Source organism: Sorex araneus, chromosome 11 (assembly GCF_027595985.1).
Source record: "Sorex araneus isolate mSorAra2 chromosome 11, mSorAra2.pri, whole genome shotgun sequence".
NCBI lineage: Eukaryota > Metazoa > Chordata > Mammalia > Eulipotyphla > Soricidae > Sorex > Sorex araneus.
The window spans coordinates 19363468-19386214 of NC_073312.1; the positions used below are offsets into that span (position 1 = coordinate 19363468).

The following is a 22747-nucleotide window of genomic DNA, read 5'->3' on the forward strand; positions in this document are numbered from 1 at the left end:
AAATATGGCTAAAACATCATTAGTCTCTGAATGGATTATTGAGATAAGAGACTTTGGAGTTTGTATATATTCTTCCATTTCCCCCACATTGGGAGACAGAAGAGAATGCTGGAAGTCAAATTTATAATTTAAACATTTTCATAAAAAAATAATTCAAATGTTGGGGCTGGAGCGATAGTACAGTGGGTAGGGCATTTGCCTTGCACTCGGCCAACCCGGGTTCCATTCCCAGCATCCCATATGGTCCCCTGAGCTCCGCCAGGAGTTATTTCTGAGTGCATGAGCCAGGACTAACCCCTGTGCATTGCTGGGTGTGACCCAAAAAGTAAAAAAAAAAAAAATTCAAATGTTGTGGATTTGATGAGCTGACTCCAGGATAGAGTGATAAGTAGTTTTTATGGAGCGTGCCAAGCTCCCCGTGGCATATTTGATATGCCAGGAACAGTAACAACCAGACTCACAATAAATACTGGTGCCCACTCGAGCAGATGAACAATGGGATGACAGTGCTACTATTTGGAAAAAAGTGGACTTTTAGAGACTGGGGCAGATAGGAGTTGCCTTGTGTGAGTGGTGCAGTAGTTTTCTCAGTGGCCGCTCTTGAGATGCACAGCACTGCACAGCTCCGGGGAGGCACTCAGCATCAGTGATCCCTGCAGAGACAGATATGGGAGGAGGCTGGAGCTAAGTTCACAAAACCTGTACACTTTCCACAAGGAATCTTCCCATAATGCTGTCACTTGCTCAGTGCCTGGCACTTAATATAGGGGAATCTATGTTCCCTTATATATGTTTGATTTATTGTCTTTTGTTAATTTCCCCAGGGGGATATAGGGGCTGTCTAACTGACACCATTAAAGCATCAAATGGAGGATAAAACAATAGGAATACTGTATTCAATTGTATATGGACTCTTGTAAAACAGAAGGGCCATTTGGGATTTTAAAAACAAAAAATTATAACTGTTTTTGGCAGACTATACATTTCAGACTTAAACACCTCCATCCCTGTTTCTAATTTTTTCCCCCAAGTTGTGTTTATCTGTGCTGGATTATTTTTCTCTGATGCCTTTGAGTGTACAGGTGTGGTTGTATGTGTCCTCCCTGATAGGCCAACTTTTCAGTTCCTTTTTGCAGATTCTTAAGACAGACTAACAATGATTAAATACATCTTCACTTTGTTTTACTCAGGTGAAATACAGTTTGCATATTCTTCTCCCACTGTTGGGATCATGTGTTAATATGTGCATTTAATGTGTGTGCGTTCATTTCTAGGAAGCTCCGATCTGGGTGAGCTTGCAGTGAGTTATCTGGACAAATAAACTCCTAAAGAAATCATTCTACAATGGTTCAAGAATGGGAAAAAAAAAACTAATATAAAGTGACATAAACCTGTATCACTCACTTGATATCAGTAAAGAGTTAAAATTCAAGCATGCCTGTGTTGTAAGGATATCTCGTTTTAGTGCCATCTGGGAAAAGGTAAAATGAGAAAGCAGGATCAGAAAAGATAACTGATGTTATCTTTTAGGCATATCTTTTATGTCTAAAAGATAACATCAGTTCTGAGCTGAAGACAAAGTGAGGCTCCTTTTGTGGTTTTGTTTTACCTTTACTTACAGTCATACTCATGCTACACCATATAACCTGGAGACAGTTTAGCACAAGGATCAAGTCTTTTTTATAATGTCAGTTAAATTTGTTCACCATTTACTGAGTAATATAAGTTGTTTAGAGCTCTGCACATCAATTTCCTCATCAGAACAAAAGTAAAAGATAATTACTTGAGATACCCTTATTGATGAAATTTGCCACATAGGTAGAATAGGCATTTAATGCATTCTATAAATTAACCATAGCAACTAGTTTTAGTTGGAGTATTTTAATTTTGCAATAACGATTTATAGCATAGCGGGTAGGGCATTTGCCTAGCACCAAGCCGACCCAGGTTCAATTCCTCCATCCTTTCTCGGAGAGCCCGACAAGCTACCAAGAGTATCCAACCCGCGCAGCAGAGCCTGGCAAACTACCTGTGGCGTAATTCAAGAACAGTGACAACAAGTCTCACAATGGAGATGTTACTGGTGCCCACTCAAGCAAATTGATAAACTATGGGAAGGCAGTGCTACAGTGCTATTTTAATTTTGCAGTTTTTGTACTTCCTGATGTGTTTGTTTGTATGTTCTACAAGGTAAAGAAATGAGAAAATAGCATTGACACTGTACTAAGGGATTTTCCTGGTGGTATTTAGTGGTGTGGGGGATGAAAGTTGAGCCTTCTACATATGAACCATGCACTCAATCCCCTGAGCTCACCTCTCTACTCGCTATGCTCTTTCTCTCTCTTTCTTTCCCTCGCTCTCTGTCTCTCTGTCTTTCCTCTGTCCCTGTCTGTCCCTCTCTCTGCCTTCCATATAAAATAAGCCAATTTCACATTTAAGTCAATTTCATGTTATAGGTCACAAAATGACACACTCTCATTATTACTCAGTCACCATCATGCACCACCCCCCATCCTCTGTTGTATATTTAAAACATCAAAGAAAATAGACAAGACACAACAGAGAGAGAGAGAGAAAGAGAGAGAGAGAGAGAGAGAGAGAGAGAGAGAGAGAGAGAGAGGAGAGGATGTGAGGCGACCTGATTTGAGATGAGCTTTGGGCCACACCTAGCTGCGCTCATAGCATACTCCTGCCTCTGTGCTCAGGGATGACTTCCGGCGGGACTCACTGGACTATAATTGGTTCTGGGGATTGAACCTAGATAACCCTAGATAACTTTGCTCAAAGCTGCTGCCCTACTTTGTTGTACTGTCTCTCAGACCTCCAAGACACTCTGTTTTCCCTTGAGGAAATGAATGTTGGACTAGGGACATAGATCCAAGTGCTTGGACACTTGCTGTGATGAAGAAAGCCCAGCTGTGTGCCCGGGCTTCTCGGGGTCCTGCTTCTGACCTGAGAATCAGCCCCAGCACCAACAGGGGTGGTTCAAGTTCTAACAAAGGAAGTTAAAATTAATGGATAATTTTTAATGTACATAGGAACGTGGAATACATATGGTATTCTATTTGACTTGTTTTCCAGAAGTTTACTTTGTAGAAGAGGTTTTTGTTTCGTTGTTTATTTGGGGGAGTATCACTGTCAATGTGTGTTCAGGGTTTTCTCCTGCCTCTGCACTCAGGTATCGTTCTTGGCAGGACTTGGGAACCATATGCACTGCCAGGGCTCCAATCCTGATTTGCCTTGCAAAAGACAAGAGCCCCACCCACTGTACTATTGTTTTGAGCCCCCTAGAATAGGGTCACCAGGAAGGAGCTCTTGGAGTTTTTTAAATATTTTTGAGTTTATGTCTAAATTATATTTATATAGTTTATTTTGCATTGAACTCACATTTCAAAGTGTTTCTAAATATTTGACATTTTAGAGACTGCCACAATGTTCATTTTGCCTGCTTTCCCTATTAATTTGTTCTAAATCTACACCTGGAAATGAGGCTTTCCATGCTTTTAAAATAACACAACAATTTTGTTTGGCTTTTGACATTTTATACTAGAGTTCTTTTATTAAAGAATCTTCCGCATAAGGGTAGAAGATAGTTCTTTGTGTAGGGTGCTTACTTTGCAGGCTGTCATCCCTGGTTCAATCCATAGCACTGTATATTTTTCTCTATGCATCACTAGGAGTGATCCCAAAACACAGAGCAAGAAGTAAACCATGAGCACTGCTGTCTTTAGTCCCTGATACCAAAAAAAAGTATATATGCAAAACAAATGCAAACAAAAATTCTTCACCATTCTTGTTCCCATTTGTCTTTTACATTTGATCCTTTACATAAAAAGGAGTGAGAAGAATGGAGGCGTGGCATATAAGTGTACTATATCTCAAAGGCTATTGTGATGAATTTTATTCAAATATTTGAATAATAAACACATATAATTGCATATGTTTGAGGTGTACATGGCACTGATTTCTGTGCATAGATGGGGTGGAATGATTGACAGAATGACAAGAACACCTCCATCACCTCACATAGCACTCTCGATTAATGATTCATTTGGGTGAGAGTGGTTAGAATTTAGTCTCAGCCACTTTCAAGTGTATTAACTCAATTTTTCATTCTGTATCAGTGTTTCTCAGCTTTTTTCTGACTCTGGTTCCCTCTCTGACCTCTTTAGCTTTTTGTCCTATCCATTGCCCCCCTAGCCATTGCCAGAACCTCCCATTTATGCAAATTTCACTTGTGACCTAAGGACTGTCCCAAGGGACCATGATAGGTCATGTGGATACCGTAGAGAAATGCTGCTATGCATTATTAGATCTTAAGTATTAATTTTTATTTTTGTTTGTTTGAGGCCACACTCAACTGTGCTCAGGGGTCATTCCTGTCTCTGCACTCAGAGTTCATTCCTGGTGGGACTCAGGGGACTACATGGGGTGCCACAGCATGGACCCAGTCCAGCCATGTGAAAGGCAAAGCACCCCACTTGTCCAACCCCCATTACTACTTTTTTATGACTGAAATTTTCCACCCTTCAGCCTACATCTTTTCCCTAGCAACTGACACTGTGTTCTGCTTCTATGAAATAATTTTTTTTTTGTTGCAGTGCATTTGCTTGAAAGTTTCACATCTACATGATACCAGCTATTTGTCTTTATTTATTTTTTTTCTGGCTTCCTTTCACTTGGCCAAATGCCTTCAAAGTTTATTTGTGTTTTGCAAATAGCAGTATTTCTGTCCTGTTATCGGCTGTTGGCTAGCTTGTAACTGTTTGATCACATTTCACTTGTATAGTGTTCTATTAGTGTCCATAAAGAGAGATGAGGTAAGAGGCTGGAATTGTTGGAATTAGTAGAAGCTTTAGAAGATGACAGGGAAAGTAGTGATCTTTGATGAGCAACAGGTGGAGAAAATGTGGCTCTCTGCTGAGAGGAAAGCCATGATCATTTCTTTCCTGGAAGACCCTCACCTATCCCTGCACAGAACTTGGCTCTCATTCTGACATGCTCCTACCCTCCAAGGAATGGAAGAAATAAGAACAACAGCTTGGTGGGTGGGCCTTAGGATGCTCTTTATAAGTATGGACAGTATGGAGTTCTCCCAAGAAGTTTTGTTAGCCATGGATATGGCAAAGAGCCGCAGCAATGAACAGGACAGATGGCATTATAGTGACGGTAGCTCCTAGATTGGTTGGGGGGATACTTAGACATGTCACTGTGCAGAGTCCCAGAAATAACTGGCACTGAGGTCCTGGCACAATGTAAGTGGAGATTATCAAGCTGTAGATACTGAATTATATCTACTTAAAGAAAGTATTCTAAGATTTAGAGAGGAACCTAAAAAAGCTGTTACCATATGGTAACCACTGATTGTTTTGAATCCAGCATATTTTGGCACTAAAGAATGGAAACAAGCTAGAAAAAAAAAGAGAGAGATGCTGATGGATATTCCATTTTGTGTGATTGTGGATTAATTAAAAAAAAAAACAATGTTGCTCATGAATCAGATTCATAATTAAATGCTATACATGGAGATTCATCAAAATTAAATCTATACATGAAAATTGTTTACAAAATGAATATGATATTACTTTATGTATGTTATTTAAGTAACTACACATATCACTTGACTAAAGAGTTTTATTTATCTGTAAAACTTTGAAAAATAGTGCATGTGAAACCAAACTTGCTTGAAAATTGTGTTTTTCATCTTTTTTTAATAATGGTTTGGGCCGAGTCTCCCTTCAAGAGTGCTCATTCTGTTAAATAGTATTGCTACCTCACTGTAATGGGATAAAAGACATAATGAAACATATATAATTTAATGATGCATCACTATCCAAGGACAAGCTGGTAAATGATGCACATCCTAACAGGAAAGGAACAGGGAAGAAAGATTTCAAAAAATCAATTGAAAACATAAGTAAAGGCTAGTAGTTCTCCCTCTTTTCTTAGCCTTTCTCTCGAAACAGAAACATTACATTGATTCAACCAGATATGCATTGAGATGCATAAAGGACATTTTGCAGTGCTATATTGATAAACCACCTGAGTGTACATTGTTAGTTTAGTTTTAGTTGCCCAGCAAGAGGAGGTTGGGTGTGATTTTTGCCACCCTGCCCACCTGCTTAGGAATTGCTTAAATAATTTCTGTGTGTGTGTGTGTGTGTGTGTGTGTGTGTGTGTGTGTGTGACTCCACACCATTACATGCTGCGTTAAAAGGTTTCCTCTCTGGGGCTCCTCTGAATTCCCTTGTCAGATGGAAGGGAGACGCAGCCGGGCACTAGCTCTGCTTCATTATTTAGTTGACTGCCATGTTGTATCAAGAGAGCAACTACCTTGAAATGCTTTATGCCCACACACCCATTTTCTTGGTGGGGGATTTATGGGCCTATTCTGCAAAATCGTTGTGAGGTGCAGCAGCAACTTCACTGTGTGTCTTCAAACAAACAGCCACCCTGCTGCCAGTGATCAGCGTTCCTGGGACGGCGGTGATTGAAATTTAGCACTTAGAGCAACTTAATTGGCACACGGATCTGCTCAGCATATGCCCCACCACAGGCGCGCCATCTGACGTGCACACGGGGCGCTCGGCACCTCACACATGCTCAGATTTTGCTAAAGAAGCAAGTTGTGAGCAGATCCTCAAAGGTGGCCTGGGCTGTGGTTTAGGCCAGAGGAGGCCTTAGAAACAGACCTTGGCATTTGGTACAAGATGCCAGGTGCTTATGAAGGACCAGGCGACAGCTGGAAGAAGGTAGCTTTGGATTCTCAAGGATCCGTGCTGTGTCCAGACCTCACACTGGTTTCTTGCTGATTCTCACTTATTTCCTCCTTGGTCCACACTGGGCACTGGTTCTTTCTCTTCAAGTTCAACATCGTTCTGTTAGCTCTGTTGTTGAAGCTTTATAGTGTGTCCCTGGGACTCCAAGATCTGCCTGCCTAGGCCCGTAGACTAGTCACTTTGTTGTCTCTTTGGTTTTCCTTCTCAGGACACATTCTCACGGGTGAAAATTGCTGCTTTCCAGCCACCCACCAGGGCACATGTGAGAGGTCAAAGAGGAAATGAGCCCACTAGTTCCCTCTTTGCTCTATTACTATTTTCACACCCAGCCATTGCCATGATGTATTTTGACTGGAGCAGTCAGTTAACTTGCTAACCTGGTAGATCTCCCCTTCCAATGTAATGACTTTCATAGTTCTTCCCATCCTGGCACTTGAAACTGACTTCTGGTCATTATTTGCTGTGAACGATGTCAGCATTATTTGCTATGAAATGTGTCTCTTACTTGTGAATACTTTTGCCTTCAGTAAATCAAACCCTGTTGTAGTTTAGTCGAACCCAGATGGATTCAGCATTCCTCCTCAGCTCACTGCTGTAGAATTCAAATTTAGAATGATGTTTTGTTCGCTGTGATGAGACCTTGACCTCTAGCTGTCAGAAAAGAGCTGGTAATTGATGCCACTATTTTTTTTTCTGGGTTAGGAACAGTAGAAGTAGACTAGATATTTTAGGTTATGTGTAACAAAGGATCTTTCCCCCCCTCTATCTTCTATAAGAGCAGGTAAGGGGCAAGGACATCTGTGGTAAGGAACACACAGTGCCCGCATCCTGTGCTAATGTACTTTGATTCATCAGGTGGGTCCTAGTCTGGCTGCTGGTGTCCGAAGAAGCAGCCTCTCCAACTACCGTGGAGAGCATGATTTCCAGTGGCAGTGAGAGGGGACAGATTAGCTCTCTCTCTCCATTTATCTTTGCTTCCCTGCACATGTCCTTCCAAGCACTGTCACAGACTTCTGGGCTGCATCCATGTTGCATTTCCTATAGCATCAGGCAAAATCCTGGACTTCCAAGACACACTTACTAAGTGTTGCTTGTGGTCTCAAAGAGGGACAGTGGTTGGGCATGCTCTGAGTGGGATTGAAGGCAGATGATCTAAATCAGAGGCAGTATGTGCTGGAAAGCTAATGAAGCTTAAGTTTCAGTGCCTCTTGGTCACCTGTTAGGGAACAGTTTTCCCCAATGTGCCCGGACACATTGCACACTGGGTCCAGGCAGGAGCCTGGCCATAGGGATGAGGACAAGCAGGTGGAGAAACCCCTTGGGGAGCAGTTTATCACAGCTCACTTTATTGCCAAATAGACACATTTTTATGGAGTCTTGGCTTACAGGAGGTCCAATCACATAGAGCTTAACACTACTGGCCTATCACCTTTTCTTCCCTGCATTGACCCCGGTCCAATCCCCTTCAAGGCTCTATGTAGTGGTTAGAATGACTTGCTAAAGGCATACGTGATGGTTTCTGTGTTTTATACATAGGTGACCAGGGGGCCGAGTGAGTCTCAAAGCCAGACACATGATGCAGGCACCCTGTTTTGTTTTCTCTGCCCAGTTACTCACTCTTGTGAGGTTTCACCCCAAGGCCGCTTTGCAAAGTCGGGTTTCTCCTGCTGCAGTGCCCGTCGCCTACTCCACATCATCCACTTGTTGACCCTACTTGTTCCTGTGTTTGAACAGAATTTCTTCTTGGTTCCCAAGTTCTTCAAGTTTCAGAACCCCCTAAAGCAGATCTGATATTGCTTGAGTACTGTTGCTTGGCTCTTGCAGCTTCCTTGCTTTGACTTCCCTTGCACCTGGGAGATGAGAAGAAAATCTTGATCAAATGTACAGGAGAGATCAAAGGAAAAGAACTAATATTTAAGAATAACTAACTGGGGCTGGAGCGATAGCACAGTGGATAGGGCGTTTGCCTTGCATGCAGCTGACCTGGGTTCAATTACTCCATCCCTCTTGAAGAGCCTGGCAAGCTACCCATGGAGTATTCAATATGCCAAAAGCAGTAACAACAAGTCTCACAATGGACATGTTACTGGTGCCCGATCAAGCAAATTGATGAGCAACAGTATGACAGTGATACTAACTGAAGGGTAGCTCTGTAGCACTTTCATCCTGTTGTTCATCGATTTGCTCCAGCAGGCAACAGTAACGTCTCCATTGTGAGACTTGTTGTTACTGTTTTTGGAATATCGAATATGCCACAGGTAGCTTGCCAGCTCTGCCGTGCAGGTGGGATAATCTCAGTAGCTTGCCGGGCTCTCCGAGAGGGACGGAGGAATCGAACCCGGGTCGGCCATGTGCAAGGCAAAAGCCCTACCCACTGTGCTATCGCAACCTGCATTAACACGGGCTATAACTCCTCACAGAAACCATTTCTGGAAAATGGGTTAGACCTAAGTGGGCTGTTGGCAGTTGAGAAACTGAGTAACCCGTTCAGTCTGGCAAAACAAGAAGGATCTGTCCTTGCCCTTCCTCCCTCCCAAATACCTGCTCACTGCTGGCCTTGCAGGCTTCCTGCTGGACAGTTCTGCTAGTCCAGGCTGAAAGTGTTAAAATCTCCAGGCTGCGAAATGCAGTGGGTCAGCACTTACCTCTGGCAGGGCTAGAGGAAGAAGTTGGGGAGAGAATCTGGCTTGAGAGGTTTCGGGGAAGGCCCTGGCAAGGCTTTCCCCAGTCGGTGTAAAGTGAATGCTGTAACAATTCATTCAATTATGCTAAGCGCCCATTAAAGAAACTCTAAGCTCTCCCTTGGGCCATTTCAGTTCTATGAGATTGTAATTGTTTGAGACTAACTATGATTTCTTCTTTTGCCTTCAGGTGATTCTCATTTTGACAAAGCTCTATGACTATAACCTGGGGAGTGTCACTGAGAGCTCACTTTGGAGGTATGTAGATAAATTGTGCTAATAATGACTGTGTTATTTAAACATGGTGCCCAGGACTGCTCTTCCCTCCCTCCCGTGTTATTTTATTTTATTTTTTTATTGGGAAAGTTTTCTGGTTGTGTATAGCCCTTTAATTCATTTTTTGATCTCTTTCTCTTAAGCTTGAGTTGGAATTTATCGCCGGACCTTTCCTTCCATATAGACATTTTGTTTGGAGCACAAATTCTTTTTTATAATTACTATATTGTCATTAACGTAGTTTCATGCAAAAACGTCCCAGTATCACTCCTTTCACTAGAGTGACTACTGGTCTCTCCACTCTGACCCCAGTGTCTGTTTCCGTACAGTATCTTTCCCTTCTCTCCCCCATGGGAAGCATCTTACTAAAGACCAATTCTCAGTTTCTATTGCTTTTGGGCATTTGTTATTCTCCTACTGTGTTTTGTTTTATTCCACATATGAGAGACATCATCCTGTGTCTATCCTTCTTCAGACTGACTTCACTCAACAGGATATTCTCCTGATCCAAGCAGCAGAAAATGTCATGATTTTATTTTTTATAGTTTTTAAATAGCTGAGTAGTATTCCATTGTTTATGTGTGCACTAGGGCTGGAGCGATAGCACAGCGGGTAGGGCGTTTGCCTTGCATGCGGCTGATCTGGGTTTGATTCCTTCACCCCTTTGCCCCTCTCAGAGAGCCCGGCAAGCTACTAAGAGTATCTCGCCCACACGGCAGAGCCTGGAATGCTACCCATGGCGTATTTGATATGCCAAAAACAGTAATAACAAGTCTCACAATGGAGATGTTACTGGTGTCCGCTTGAACAAATCAATGAGCAATGGGATAACTGTGATAACAGTGATATATGTGCTCTAGATTTTTATCCAGTCATCTGTTTTTGGATACTTGAGTTGCTTCCAGATTTTGACTATTATGAGTGCATTTAGGAGCTCACATGTTTATGTCTTTTTTGAGTAGAGCTTTTGCATCGTTGGAGTCAATGCCAGGATCTGGAATTGCTGGGTTTTATGAAGGTGAAAAGACAGATATTTTTTTATCTATCCATTAGGTTTTCTTTATTTATTTAAAACAGAGTTCTCTCTGATCTGTGTGCTTAAAGGAGGACAGAAAGAGTCTTTATGAAGGGTGAGATTAGCATGTCTACTAAGTGTGCAGGATGGAGACAATCCCCAAGATAACATTCAGTGATTACAGTCTTAGTGTCAAGCCCAGTGTTTCTTCTGATTTGTATTGCCCTTGTGATGACGGTGATCTTGATGTTGGATTGTGTTGAATACTATGTCTGATGGTTTTTATATTAATAAAAAAAGAGGTAGGAATTACCTCAAAGCAAAAGAAAGTATGGAAGTATTCCGGATAAGATCAGTGGGAGAATTCTTTGTGTGTCAGTTTATCTGAGTAGAAGAGACTGGGTATTGGCTCTCTGTCTCAGAACTGAGGTCTAGAGAAATATTTCATTGATCTTGTGTCAGGCAGACACCCTGGTACAGTCAACAGTGACTGAAGAAGGAAGGTTCACTTGTACTATAATAATTTGATTTTCGTATCTCTCTCTCTGTTTTTACTCTCTCTTTGTCTCTTTGTCTCTCTGTGTGTCTCTTCTCTGTCTCTCTCTCTCTCTCTCTCTTCTCTCTGCCTCTCTCTCTCTCTCTGTCTCTATATATAAGGAGAACATTTGTCATTGCCTAGATTCTCCAAATTAATCTGCCTCATCCCATAGGAGGAGAGATCATTAAAATTTGTGTGAACTTTTTTCTAATTGCTATTTCTTTTTGACACTCAACACAGAAAGTCCCCATAAAATTATTCTGTTTTAGGAAAACCTTAAAGACCGAAAAAAAAGAATACAGTCTGTTCTTTAATTTGTGATTAAGCATTGTGATTATTGAACTCCTCCCCCAGCCAAGGAGCCAATTACACATTATCCCATTGTGGAATATATAATTTGGGGGAATTGTGTAACAGAATTAGAATACGGGAAGTATGGTAGGGACCTCCAGGAACATGCTTGTTAATGCATTAAGGGCTTGACACTTTCTGTATTGTTTAAATTCTGTTCCCCTTCACCAGAATCTTTGATTCAGAGTAAGCTTATACTTCCTTGATAGATTTTGCTAATGTATGTACATATATGAAAGTGAAAGCCAGCTTTTATTCTGCGGCACATCTGCTGTATAAAGTATAGTTGGCATGTAAGGAAAAAAGATGCAATTTTGTCTCAGTTGGGCAGAGGCTTTTAGCAGCTATAATTCTCCTGCCTCTCAACCTTAGCAGTCAGAAGGCATCGCCAGGGGCCCACGATGAGCAGCTTGTCCCGGCAACTGAAGCGCAGGTTCAGCTCGCTGCTTTCTCTCAGAGTCTAGAAAAATGTTCTTTTTTTAAAAAAAATCAAAAGTGAGGTTAGGGAAATAAAAATGACAACACATCCCTATATTATCAGTTTTTCCTTCTGAGGGGGAGCTTTCCAGTTTAGAAAACATGTGGCAACAATGACCTCCTGACTTTCAGATATTAGAACTGATTTCACTAGAAGATATACGTATATGTATCTCTATGCATATAGGTACATATATACATATGTTATATATATATATTTCTATGCACAATGCTGTATATTAATTTACAGAAATACATATACAAATATATATTCATGCATATTCATATAATACGAATGTAGATATTTGCAATGTTTGTATACCTACAATAAGATAGCCATTATATTATTGATTTATATTATTCTAATCTAGGCAGGTGGGAAGATCTACAACATATAGGGGCTGTCTTCCTCTCTGTATTGTGCAGAATTGCAATAGTCTGTGGAATTAATATTAGAGAGAAATGTATCTTCTTTGCATAATTGTATTGAATAAGGTAATTTAATGGCCATCTAGAACTGCCAGATACCAGAACCAGACAAATCTAACATAAACAGACAAACTAACGTGGATGTGTGTCACTTCTTTACTTTATTCTGGGTATTTTTTTTTCTCTTTTCAACTAGTCTTTAACCTCACTGTCTTGCTGGTTTATTATCACCATTATACTGGTAATAATGGTAATTATGACAATAATAACAACTTTTATTGTGAACTCAGTGTGTGCTAGATACATGTTAAGTGCTAGAAAGCATTTCTGCACACTCTCCATTTATTTTTACAGTGTGTAGTCAGATCAAACAATTAGCAAATAATAGCCCCCACACTTAAAGCCATGCTAGTTAGAAAGCTTCAGTAGTTTTACCACTTACCTATCTTGTATCATCTTGTCTTTCCGTCTTCTGATCTTTCCTTATTTATCCTTCTATACTGAAGCAAATAAGCAAACAGGAATTTAATCATATGTATTGTATTTGAAAGCACAGCAGGGTTCTCAGCAGTATCGGCTGGACTGCAAAATACTACTACTATTAACAGTAATAATAATACTAATGATAATAAAAATCCTGGGCAACAGGGAAACTGTTCTTTCCCAACAAATAAATAATCCGCTTTTCAGTTCAGTCATCATTCTTAGCAACTTTTTAACCAGCTGAATAGTGAAAAGGGGGGAAGGATCAATACCCGTGGGTATTAGGAGAAAGGTCAAGAGGCCGTTGACCTTGTAGGGATGCTTTCAGGCTTTCAGGCTGGCTGGATCAACAAGCCCTGGGTGACAGAGGGGGATGCTGTGAGATGCTGCAGCACCAAAGTAATGAGCTTTTGGTCCCAGTTGGTCTTGTCATTGATTACACTTTAATCCTGCAGCAAGTTGTTGATTTTGTTTTGTTTTGTGTGGTTCACTCGGGGAATCAAGCTGAGAGGAAGAGGGGAATCATCTGACACAGAACAATTAACCAGACCTCAGCATCTTCCTCACCTTCCTGTGGATTAAGCTGGGCGATTAGGGAGAGCTGATGGTTTCACCATACTGAAGCAAGATAAGCTTAAAGGTTAGGATAAGTAAAATGTCAAAAACTAGATACAGTATCTCCCTGAGATGATTTTCTTTTATTGAATCACCCTGAGATAGGGTTACAAACTTTCATGATTAAGTGTCAGTCATACAGTGATCCAGCACCCATCCCAAGACCAGTAAGCATTTTCTACCACCAATGTTCCCAGTACCCCTCCTGCCACCCCCACCTCATCCTACCCTCTGCCTCTGCAGGGGGCACCTACCTTCTTACTCTCTCTCTACTTTGGGGCATTATGGTTTGCAATGCAGATACTAAAAGGCCATCATGCTTGGTCCTTAGTCTACTTTCAGCATGCATCTCCCATCCCAAACGATCCCTCTAGCCATCCTTTACTCAGTGGTCCCTTCTCCACCCCAACTGCCTTTTCCCCCAGCACTTGAGGCTGGCCTTCCAAACCATGCAGCGATCCTCCCGGCCCCTATCTCTACTGTTCTTAGGTGTTAATCTCATATTATGTTATTTTATATTCCACAATTGAGTACAATCATCCTATGTCTGTCTCTCTCTTTCTGAATAATTTCACTTACAATGATACTTTCCACATCCACCCACTTAGATGCAAATTTCATGATTTCATCTTTTCTAACAGCCGCATAGTATTCCCTTATGTAGATGCACCCATGTTTCTTTAACCAATCATCTGTTCTCTGGCATTCATTTTTTTCCAGATTTGGGCTATTGTGAGCAGTGCTGCAATAAACATACAAGTGCAGATGTCATTTCTACTGTGTTTTTTTTTTGCATCCCCGGGATATATTCCTAGAAATTGTATTGCTGGGTCATATGGGAGGTCAGTTTCTAGCTTTTGGAGGAATGGCCATATGTTTTCCAAGAAGGCTGGACCAGTCAGCATTCCCACAGACCTCTGCATCAGCACTGTTGTTCTTGTTCTTTCTGACATGTGCCAGTTTATGTGGTTTAAGATGATATCTCATTGTTGTTCTGATCTCTGATGATTAGCGATGTAGAGCATTTTTTTCATGTACGTTTTGACCATTTGAATTTCTTTTTGAGGAAGTTTCTTTCATTTTTTTCTTTCATTTTTTCTCCCCATTTTTTGATGGGGTTGGAAGTTTTTTTTCTTGTAAAGTCCTACCAATGTCTTGTATATCCTGAATTTTAAGCCGTATCTGATGGGTATTAGGTAAATAATTTTTCCCATTCCATTGGCTCTTTCTGTATTTTGGTCACTGTTTTTTTTTTTTTTTTGAGGTACAGAAGCTTCTTAGTTTAATGTAGTCCTATTTGTTTATATTGGTTTCCAATTGCTTGGTCAGTGGTGTTTCATCCTTGAAGATGCCTTTAGCTCCAATATCATGGAGGGTTCTGCCATTGAGGTCTTTAATCCATTTTGATCTGACTTTTATGCTTGACCTTCGACAGAAGTCTGAGTTCATTTTTTTGCATGTAGCTCTTCAGTTTTCCTAGCACCACTTGTTGACGTGCTCCTCTTCACATTTCTGGATCCTCTATCAAAGATTAAGTTATCAGGGGCTGGAGCAATAGCACAGCGGGTAGGGCATTTGCCTTGCACACGGCTGACCCGGGTTCGATTCCCAGCATCCCATATGGTCCCCTGAGCACCGCCAGGAGTAATTCCTGAGTGTAGAGCCAGGACTCACCCCTGAGCATCGCCAGGTGTGACCCAAAAAGAAAAAGAAAAACAAGATTAAGTGATCATATACTTGAGAGTCTGTGTCAGAATATTCAACTCTGCTCTATTTTAATCTTCCTTCTCTCTTATGCCAGGATAAACAGCACTGTGTGAGGGAGGCTTAGCCAGTGTGAAAGCACAGGGCTTTTCTGGAAAGAGCTGAAAGTATACTCTTCAAAGGACACGTAATCTGCAGTGTCTTGCTTGGTCCAGGGGTTAGTGGCCTGGCTGAGTGTGTTACAAATTCGGTAGAGCCTATTTTCAGATCGACAGGAAACACAGGTCAGCTCCTGAACATTGCTCCAGGGTGATGCACTTCTTAAAACAACAGTGCCTGCTTTTCCAGCAGCATAAGGTGTGACTGCCAGCAATTGGCTTCAGGCTTTCTATTTGATTCTGCCCGGGGATCCCAGATCATATGTCCTTTTGTCAGGGGCCACTTCATTTCTTCTTAGGCATGAAGCCAGTATCAAAAGAAACTTCCCAGGGAAGTCTTTGTGGGGACAATGGCCTCTGAGTGTTGGAGGCAGCCTCTCTGTGGGCTTGGCCCAGCAGTCGGAGCTCTCCATAAAGCATCTGGGATTTCCGCAGACCTAAGCCGTCCTGTCAGCCCTGTAGGAGATTCCTATTAGTTGAAACTCTCTTCCCCCTAATATCCTTCATTCAAAGAAAAACAAAGAGTGATTTTGATGCATGGTTAGTACCCTCTATGCATTTTTTTAAACTACAAAATCTGCTTTCAGTAGACTACATAAATAAGGATTTAGAACATCCTAAAATAAAGACTACAGCTAGAGTTATCATTTCTCCTTAAGTGATGCAAATCCCATAACCAGAATCACCACTGTATTTATATATATGTTTGGGGCCTCCCTAGGGTCTCAACTGAGCTAGGACCAGAAGCAATAGGATTAGAAGTTGCTTTAAGTGTCTGGCCATTTGAATTTGGGACACCGTAGTTGTGGAAGCTTTATAATTCTGCTTCTTTCATGTTTATATTTGTGACCAAAGGAGAGGCTTGCTCCTGGACTTTTAAAATTAATTTTAAACTTATGTTTGTACTTTTTCGAGGCCAGACTTGTAGTGCAGAGGGTAGGATATTTGGGGATTACTCCTGGCAGTGCTCAAGGGACCAGATATAGTATCAGAGATTGAACTTGGTCAGCCCCATGCAAGGCAGAGTCCTATACACTCTACTGTTTCTCTGGCCCCAATATCCCTTTTTGCTGTGTTTCTCAGTGCTTTGGTTTTTATAAGACCTTCTACCAGCAAAAACATTGCAATTTCCCGAAGGCTTCTATAGTGATTAGCGATCTTGGCAATAAATTATTGCTTTAGTGATTTGTTTTTGGTGGGGAGGCACATTCAACAATGCTGAAAACTTACTCCTAGTTCTGTGCTCAGGGATCATTCCTGGTGGTGCTCAGGGGACAGACCGTAAAAAGTAGTGCCAAGGATTCCAGGTTGACTGCATGCAAGGCAAGTGCCTTACCCATTGTCCTTTCTCTTGGGCAATAAAGTATTGTTAATTTTTTATTAAGTCATATGCATATTTGGACTAGAGAGATAGCAAAGTGGGTAGAGTGTTTGCTTTGTATGCAGCTGATCCTGGTTCAATTCCTTTGTCCCTCTCGGAGAGTCCGGCAAGCTACCAAGAGTATCCCGCCTGTACAGCAGAGCCTGGCAAGCTACCCACGGCAGATTCGATATCCAAAAACAGTAACAAGTCTCACAATGGAGACATTACTGGTGCCCGCTGGAGCAAATCTATGAACAACAGGACAGTGCTACAGTGGTATATACATATTTAAAGTTTTAACATTATATAATTCCTAGTAAGCATAACTTTGGTTTGCCTAAGAAGTTAAAAAACAAAATCCAGGGGCTGGAGTAATAGCACAGCGGGTAGGGCATTTGTCTTGCATGCGGCCAACCGGGCCAACCTGGGTTGGATTCACAGCATCCCATATGGTCTCCTGAGCACAACCAGGGCTAATTCCTGAGTGCAGAGCCAGGAGTAACCCCTGTGCTTTGCTAGGTGTGACCCAAACATTAAAAAAAAATCCAGCCACTTGCTTTATTATGCTAAATATTCAATTGTTTTGTTAAGATGGTCTGAAAACAAACCCTAAATATCTGAGGTACCTATGCTTCCTTCTCTCACATATCTAGTTTTCCTGAGCTGTGATGCTAGGAGTTTGGGACAATTCTTTTCCTATTTTTATACCTGACTAAGAAATATGCTAATGACTATGTGTCTAATGCAGATCTACTTTTTTGTTTGTTTAAGAAAATAGGAGCAATTATTCACAGAACTCTGACAACTTGCTTTAATTTGCTTAGCAATGAATGACTAATGGCTGCCTATCTGGATGAATATTTTTTTTAAAGAAAGATTCACTTTATAATCATCACACAGTATGGATGTTTTATATCAAGGTCAATAACTGCATGTTAAATTAATGTGCTTCATATGTACCCAATTGGATTATCAGTGTTTTTGACTCATATCACCCTCTAACATAGGCATGACTAGTATTCCAACTTTACAGATTAGATCATTAAATAAGGTAATTAAGGCTTAGGAAAATTAAGTAATATGATTGGCAGTCCCAATGTTGTAAGGAGCAGAACTGATTCCTGAATCTGTCCTGCTAAGGCCTCGACTCTATTGCTTGTCCATTGACTTTTTAATAAATCTTTGGCTACACTCCATAGTATAGAGTCTTCCATATGGTGCTTCAATAAACTATTTGTAAGCGTATCCTTACCTCTTGGTAATTTTCTTTCTGTCAATTAGTGGCTAAACTGCATTGCCAACATGCAACAAGTGTCATGTTGAGGTCCCTGCGATTGTTTTCTAAGGTTGAAACAGTTCACATTCCCATGGGAGATAATTTCCCTGTGTGTCCTTTAGATTATTTGTTTCATTTTGGACCACACCTGGTTGTGCTCAAGGAATGATTCCTGGCTCTGTGCTCAGGGTTCACTCCTGGTGGGCTCCTGGGACCATATGTGATTCAGGAGATCAAACAAGGATTGACTGCATGCAAGGCAAGTGTCCCACCTGCAGTACTTTCACCACAGACCCACTTTTCCTGTGTTTTAACCATATTGGCCACTGTCCAGACTTAAAATTTTGCTAGTGATTTGGTCACTGTGTTTTAATGGATAATTTCCTGAGTATTAGTGACATTTAGACACACTGTTTGCTTATAGACTCTCTCAGTTTGGACAAAATCTTCTTGCACACCCCCATGAATATTATTTCTACCAAAAAAATGGTTGCATGTATTCTTCCCAGAGTCACAGCAAGTCTAACCCTTTTCACATGCTTATTGGTCTTAAAGCACTGTGAATTCCCTGTCTTTACTAACCATTTCCACCCTAAACCCCAAGAAAGATAGATGTTATTTTCTCAGTCACCTTTTATGTGCATGTTTTTCTAATGATTATCAGCCATATATTTATTTTGTTCATCACTTGACCTCAAAGCCTACGCACTGTGCAAAAGACAGTCTGGGATTAATGATACATGTAAAAATGATTTCTTCTATCCAAAATTTCAAAAATATATTATAGGACAAGCTCCCAGAAATTAATTTTAGGGGGTATCAAATGCAGTGTCAAAATTAGGCACAATAAAATATGTTAAATAAATAACAAAATTATGCATAAGCTATTTCCATACTATCCTGGGAACTCAAATATGGTGGCCATGTCTCAGTTGCTTTTATGTGCTTGGCACCTAAACTGGAGCCTGGGACATACTAATATTATTAAACACTTAAATTTTACTTAGACACAGAGAATGAAGAAATGGTTTGCACTCTCTGAAAACCAAGTATGTATCTTATATTTATCTTAAATTGTTAACGAAATGCCTTCTAAGTGGGAGAAAATGTTTTGAATAATGAGCTTCATGATCTTATGAAATGCCATCATATTGCATGCACACATACACACCCGCACAAAGTAAGAGCCTATTCAATGCCAAGTGTGAAATTCCCAGGTTCCAGCTGGGAATTTGGTTAGGATCATAGAACACTCTGTCTGCTTATAGACTCTCTCAGTTTTGACAAAATCTTCTTGCACACCCCCATGAAGTTTATTTCTACAAAAAAACTGGTTGCATGTATTCTGCCCAGAGTCACAGCAAGCATCCTGAGATCACTGTGAGAGTCTGGCCTCGGACTGCACCTCTTCACTCCTCATTTGCCTCAGTGATTGGCACTCTGCTGAGTTCTCCACTTCCTTTAGCAAGTAATGGATGAGATATATACAAAAGCAATCGTTGCCCTGATGTTCCAGTGAATTTATCAATATGAGCCCAGGAAGCCAGTAGAGAAAATTTTGCTAGAGAGAGAAGAACAAGAGGAACTTACATTCCAATATCAAACATGGTCATAAAAGTAGAAAGAATTTAGACTGATATTTCTAATTTGGTGCATTAGAATAGATAACCTTACATCTGCTGTGACCCTTAATGTATCCTTCTAATTTTTTTAATAAAAGCTAAATATTTATATATCCTAATGCTTCCTCACAGAGCATTACTATGCACTTGATATGTTGGCCGGTCCTTCAGTATCAAAATTGAGTTTTTTATTAGTTGCTAAATACATGAGAATTAAACGCTGGCTGGATATCAAACTCTGTATACAGCATACAAGTTGCAGATACTCAGAAGCAATTTAATGTTTACTTTTCAGCAACAAAGTCATATTATTTGATCAGCTCGACTAGATCCTCCTTGTTAAGATCTCAGACCAAATGCCACCTTATTTTTAAGAAGTCTTTTATAATTATCTTATTAAAATTAGACTTTCCCAGTATTTTATAATTAGCTCTATGATCATTTCACATATTCTATATTTTAAGAACCCCAAGATCTTTATTTATTGCTGTCTATCAATGTCAGAACTATTATATGAATACCCTAGGGGCACACACATGGTCTGCTTTACTTTGTATTTTATCTCGAAGGAAAAGCATCTACACGTTCAAGTGGGATTTGTTCAAATTAATTGAATGTGTAAATAAATATGTACCTGCAATCATGCTAAATGATCTGAATCCAAATATGAATAAGATCTGATTATTACCCCTAAGGAATTCACTGTCTGATTGGAGAGACAAATTAATGATGGATTATATTAGTGTGTCAAGTGCCGTAATAGAGCTACTGTAATGTGCTCTGGATTGGGAAGGGAAAGAAAGATTCCTGGATAAAAGGATATTTGATCTGACTCTTGAAGAACAAGTAGAAATCAGACTAGTAACGGACATTAATTATTTATTGTGTACCATATGCCAGAAATTTTTAAGTTGCTATCAATATGACACATTGAGGAAACTATGTCAGATCACAATCTAATCTATATTTGGCTAGTGTCTTTGAAGTGGTTTTGGAAAAATAGGACTAAGTTTTGGTAGTAAGTGCTTAGTATTATGCCACTTATCCTAGAGGAAGTAATGCATCACTGAAAGATTTACAGTAAAGGAGAGACTTGATGATAAGTGAATTTTGCAGAAAAACAATCCCTGATGTCATGCTAAGGATTCACTTGGAAAAGAGAAAAAATGACTATGGGAATAGAAGTCTCAGAGAAGGAAAAAAGTCAGTAATAAATGACCAGGAATGACCTGGGGAGGGCATGAGGAAATGTAAAATGAGGGGATAATGTTGATAGCAGTGATTCTTATCAAGCTTATTTGGATTAAAAAAAAAATAGAGGCCGTCAGAATGAGTGAGAAACTGAAGAAATATATCTGCAGTGATACCCTGCTTTTGTCTTAGTCCAGAGAATTGTCATTTACCACATGCTTTAGGTCAATTAATGTGACTGAGCACCTCTGAGGGTGACACCTATGGCTTAGAGAGGGTGTAGTGACATTACCTTCGGTGAAATTGCTATGTAGGAAAATAATGAAAGTGCTATGGTGGAATTTAGGGGCCATGGTGTGTCAGGAAGTCTAGAAAAAAATGATTGGTCATTTTAACTCTTGCTTACTGAGAGATAGTAGAGAGTCATTTGTCTTGCAGGTAAACAACCTTGGTTCAATCCCTAACACCACAGATGGTAACCCAAGCACTGCCAGAAGTGGTACTTGAGCACAGTACCCAGAATAAGATGTGAGTACCACTACATGTGGCCTAATTGCACCTCCCCCCCATACGTTAATTTAAAAATAAAATAAATCTGGCTTATCCGTCAGATATTAGAAACTGTGAAAGCCAGGGCTATGTCAAACATAAGCACAGGACTCATATGAAGTGAGCCCTGCTGGTTAACGCACGTGGTCAGACAGAGGACAAGAAGAACCGATAGGAGCCCCAAGCTGTAGAATGTAGTTGAGTTCCAGCGGCCACGCAACAGAATTCAAGCCTGCCACACGGAGACAACACATGCATTTAGATGGATGAGCAGAGATGAAAGGAGAATAAACAAGATACTGAGCTGAGTGAGGGCGGAATAGGAAGACAGCGACACTGAGCTGGGGGATCATGACCAGTAACTGGTCAGTGACTGGTAACCTGAAACAACAGGCAACTGCGTGGCGGGCCTGAGAGCAGTGAACACAACGCATGGGAGCACCAAACTGTGAGAAGAGCCAAGTGTTCTGAGCTATGAGTGGCTCCTGGTGTATCTGTCCCCACATGGATGGTCCCTGCCCTTTCCGCAGTTCACAGAGATATGGGAACATCTACCATTCAAAAAAGAGCTGCGACACCAAAGGCATCGTTTTGGTCTGTGTGACAAACTTGCAGACTGTATACAGACCTGGAATGAGGCGGGTCCCCTATAACCAAAGAACCATGATTTGTTGCCTACAGAAAATTATTTAAAAATGAAACCTCTGGGCTAGAGCGATAGCACAGCGGGGAGGGCATTTGCCTTGTACGCGGCCAACCCTGGTTCGATTCCCAGCATCCTATATGGTCCCCCCAGCACCTCCAGGTGTAATTCCTGAGTGCAGAGCGAGGAGTAACCCCTGTGTATCACCAGGTGTGATCCAAAAAGAAAAATAAGTAAATAAAACTCTTCCTTAGTTGAAGACAGCATGAATTTTTATTTGTGTTTTGTTTTTATAAATGGGTAGCAGGAAGAATTGAAAGAGTCTGCAAAAGTTGGAAAACAGGAGCAAATAGAGCTGGTTGGGAGTAGTGGGGGAAGCTGTAACTTTGCAGCCTCTCGAGGAATTTTCAAGCTATTGTAGATAAAGGTCCGGTGAGCAACGAACGGGCAGAAAGGAGCATCGTGTTACTGAGTATGGAAACCAGAACTGCGCACACATAAGTGAGTTTTCCTGTAAGCCTGAGAGTTGAAAGGGAGTTTCTGGCCTTAAGTGTGTGGTGAGGGGTAAGAGGAAGAGAAGTGAACTTTTCTCTTTTT

The 22747-nt window shown here is 40.8% G+C and overlaps 1 protein-coding gene across 5 annotated transcripts in view; it reads left to right on the forward strand.

Moving 5' to 3' along the window:
- Positions 1–22747, forward strand: part of SORCS1 (sortilin related VPS10 domain containing receptor 1) — a 580968-nt gene that overhangs the window by 208663 nt on the left and 349558 nt on the right. For all 5 annotated transcript variants that reach the window (XM_055118868.1, XM_055118867.1, XM_004611935.3 and 2 more), the window contains exon 2: positions 9651–9718. In XM_055118868.1, coding sequence (XP_054974843.1) covers positions 9651–9718 — 68 coding nt within the window. The remainder of the gene's footprint in view (positions 1–9650; positions 9719–22747) is intronic.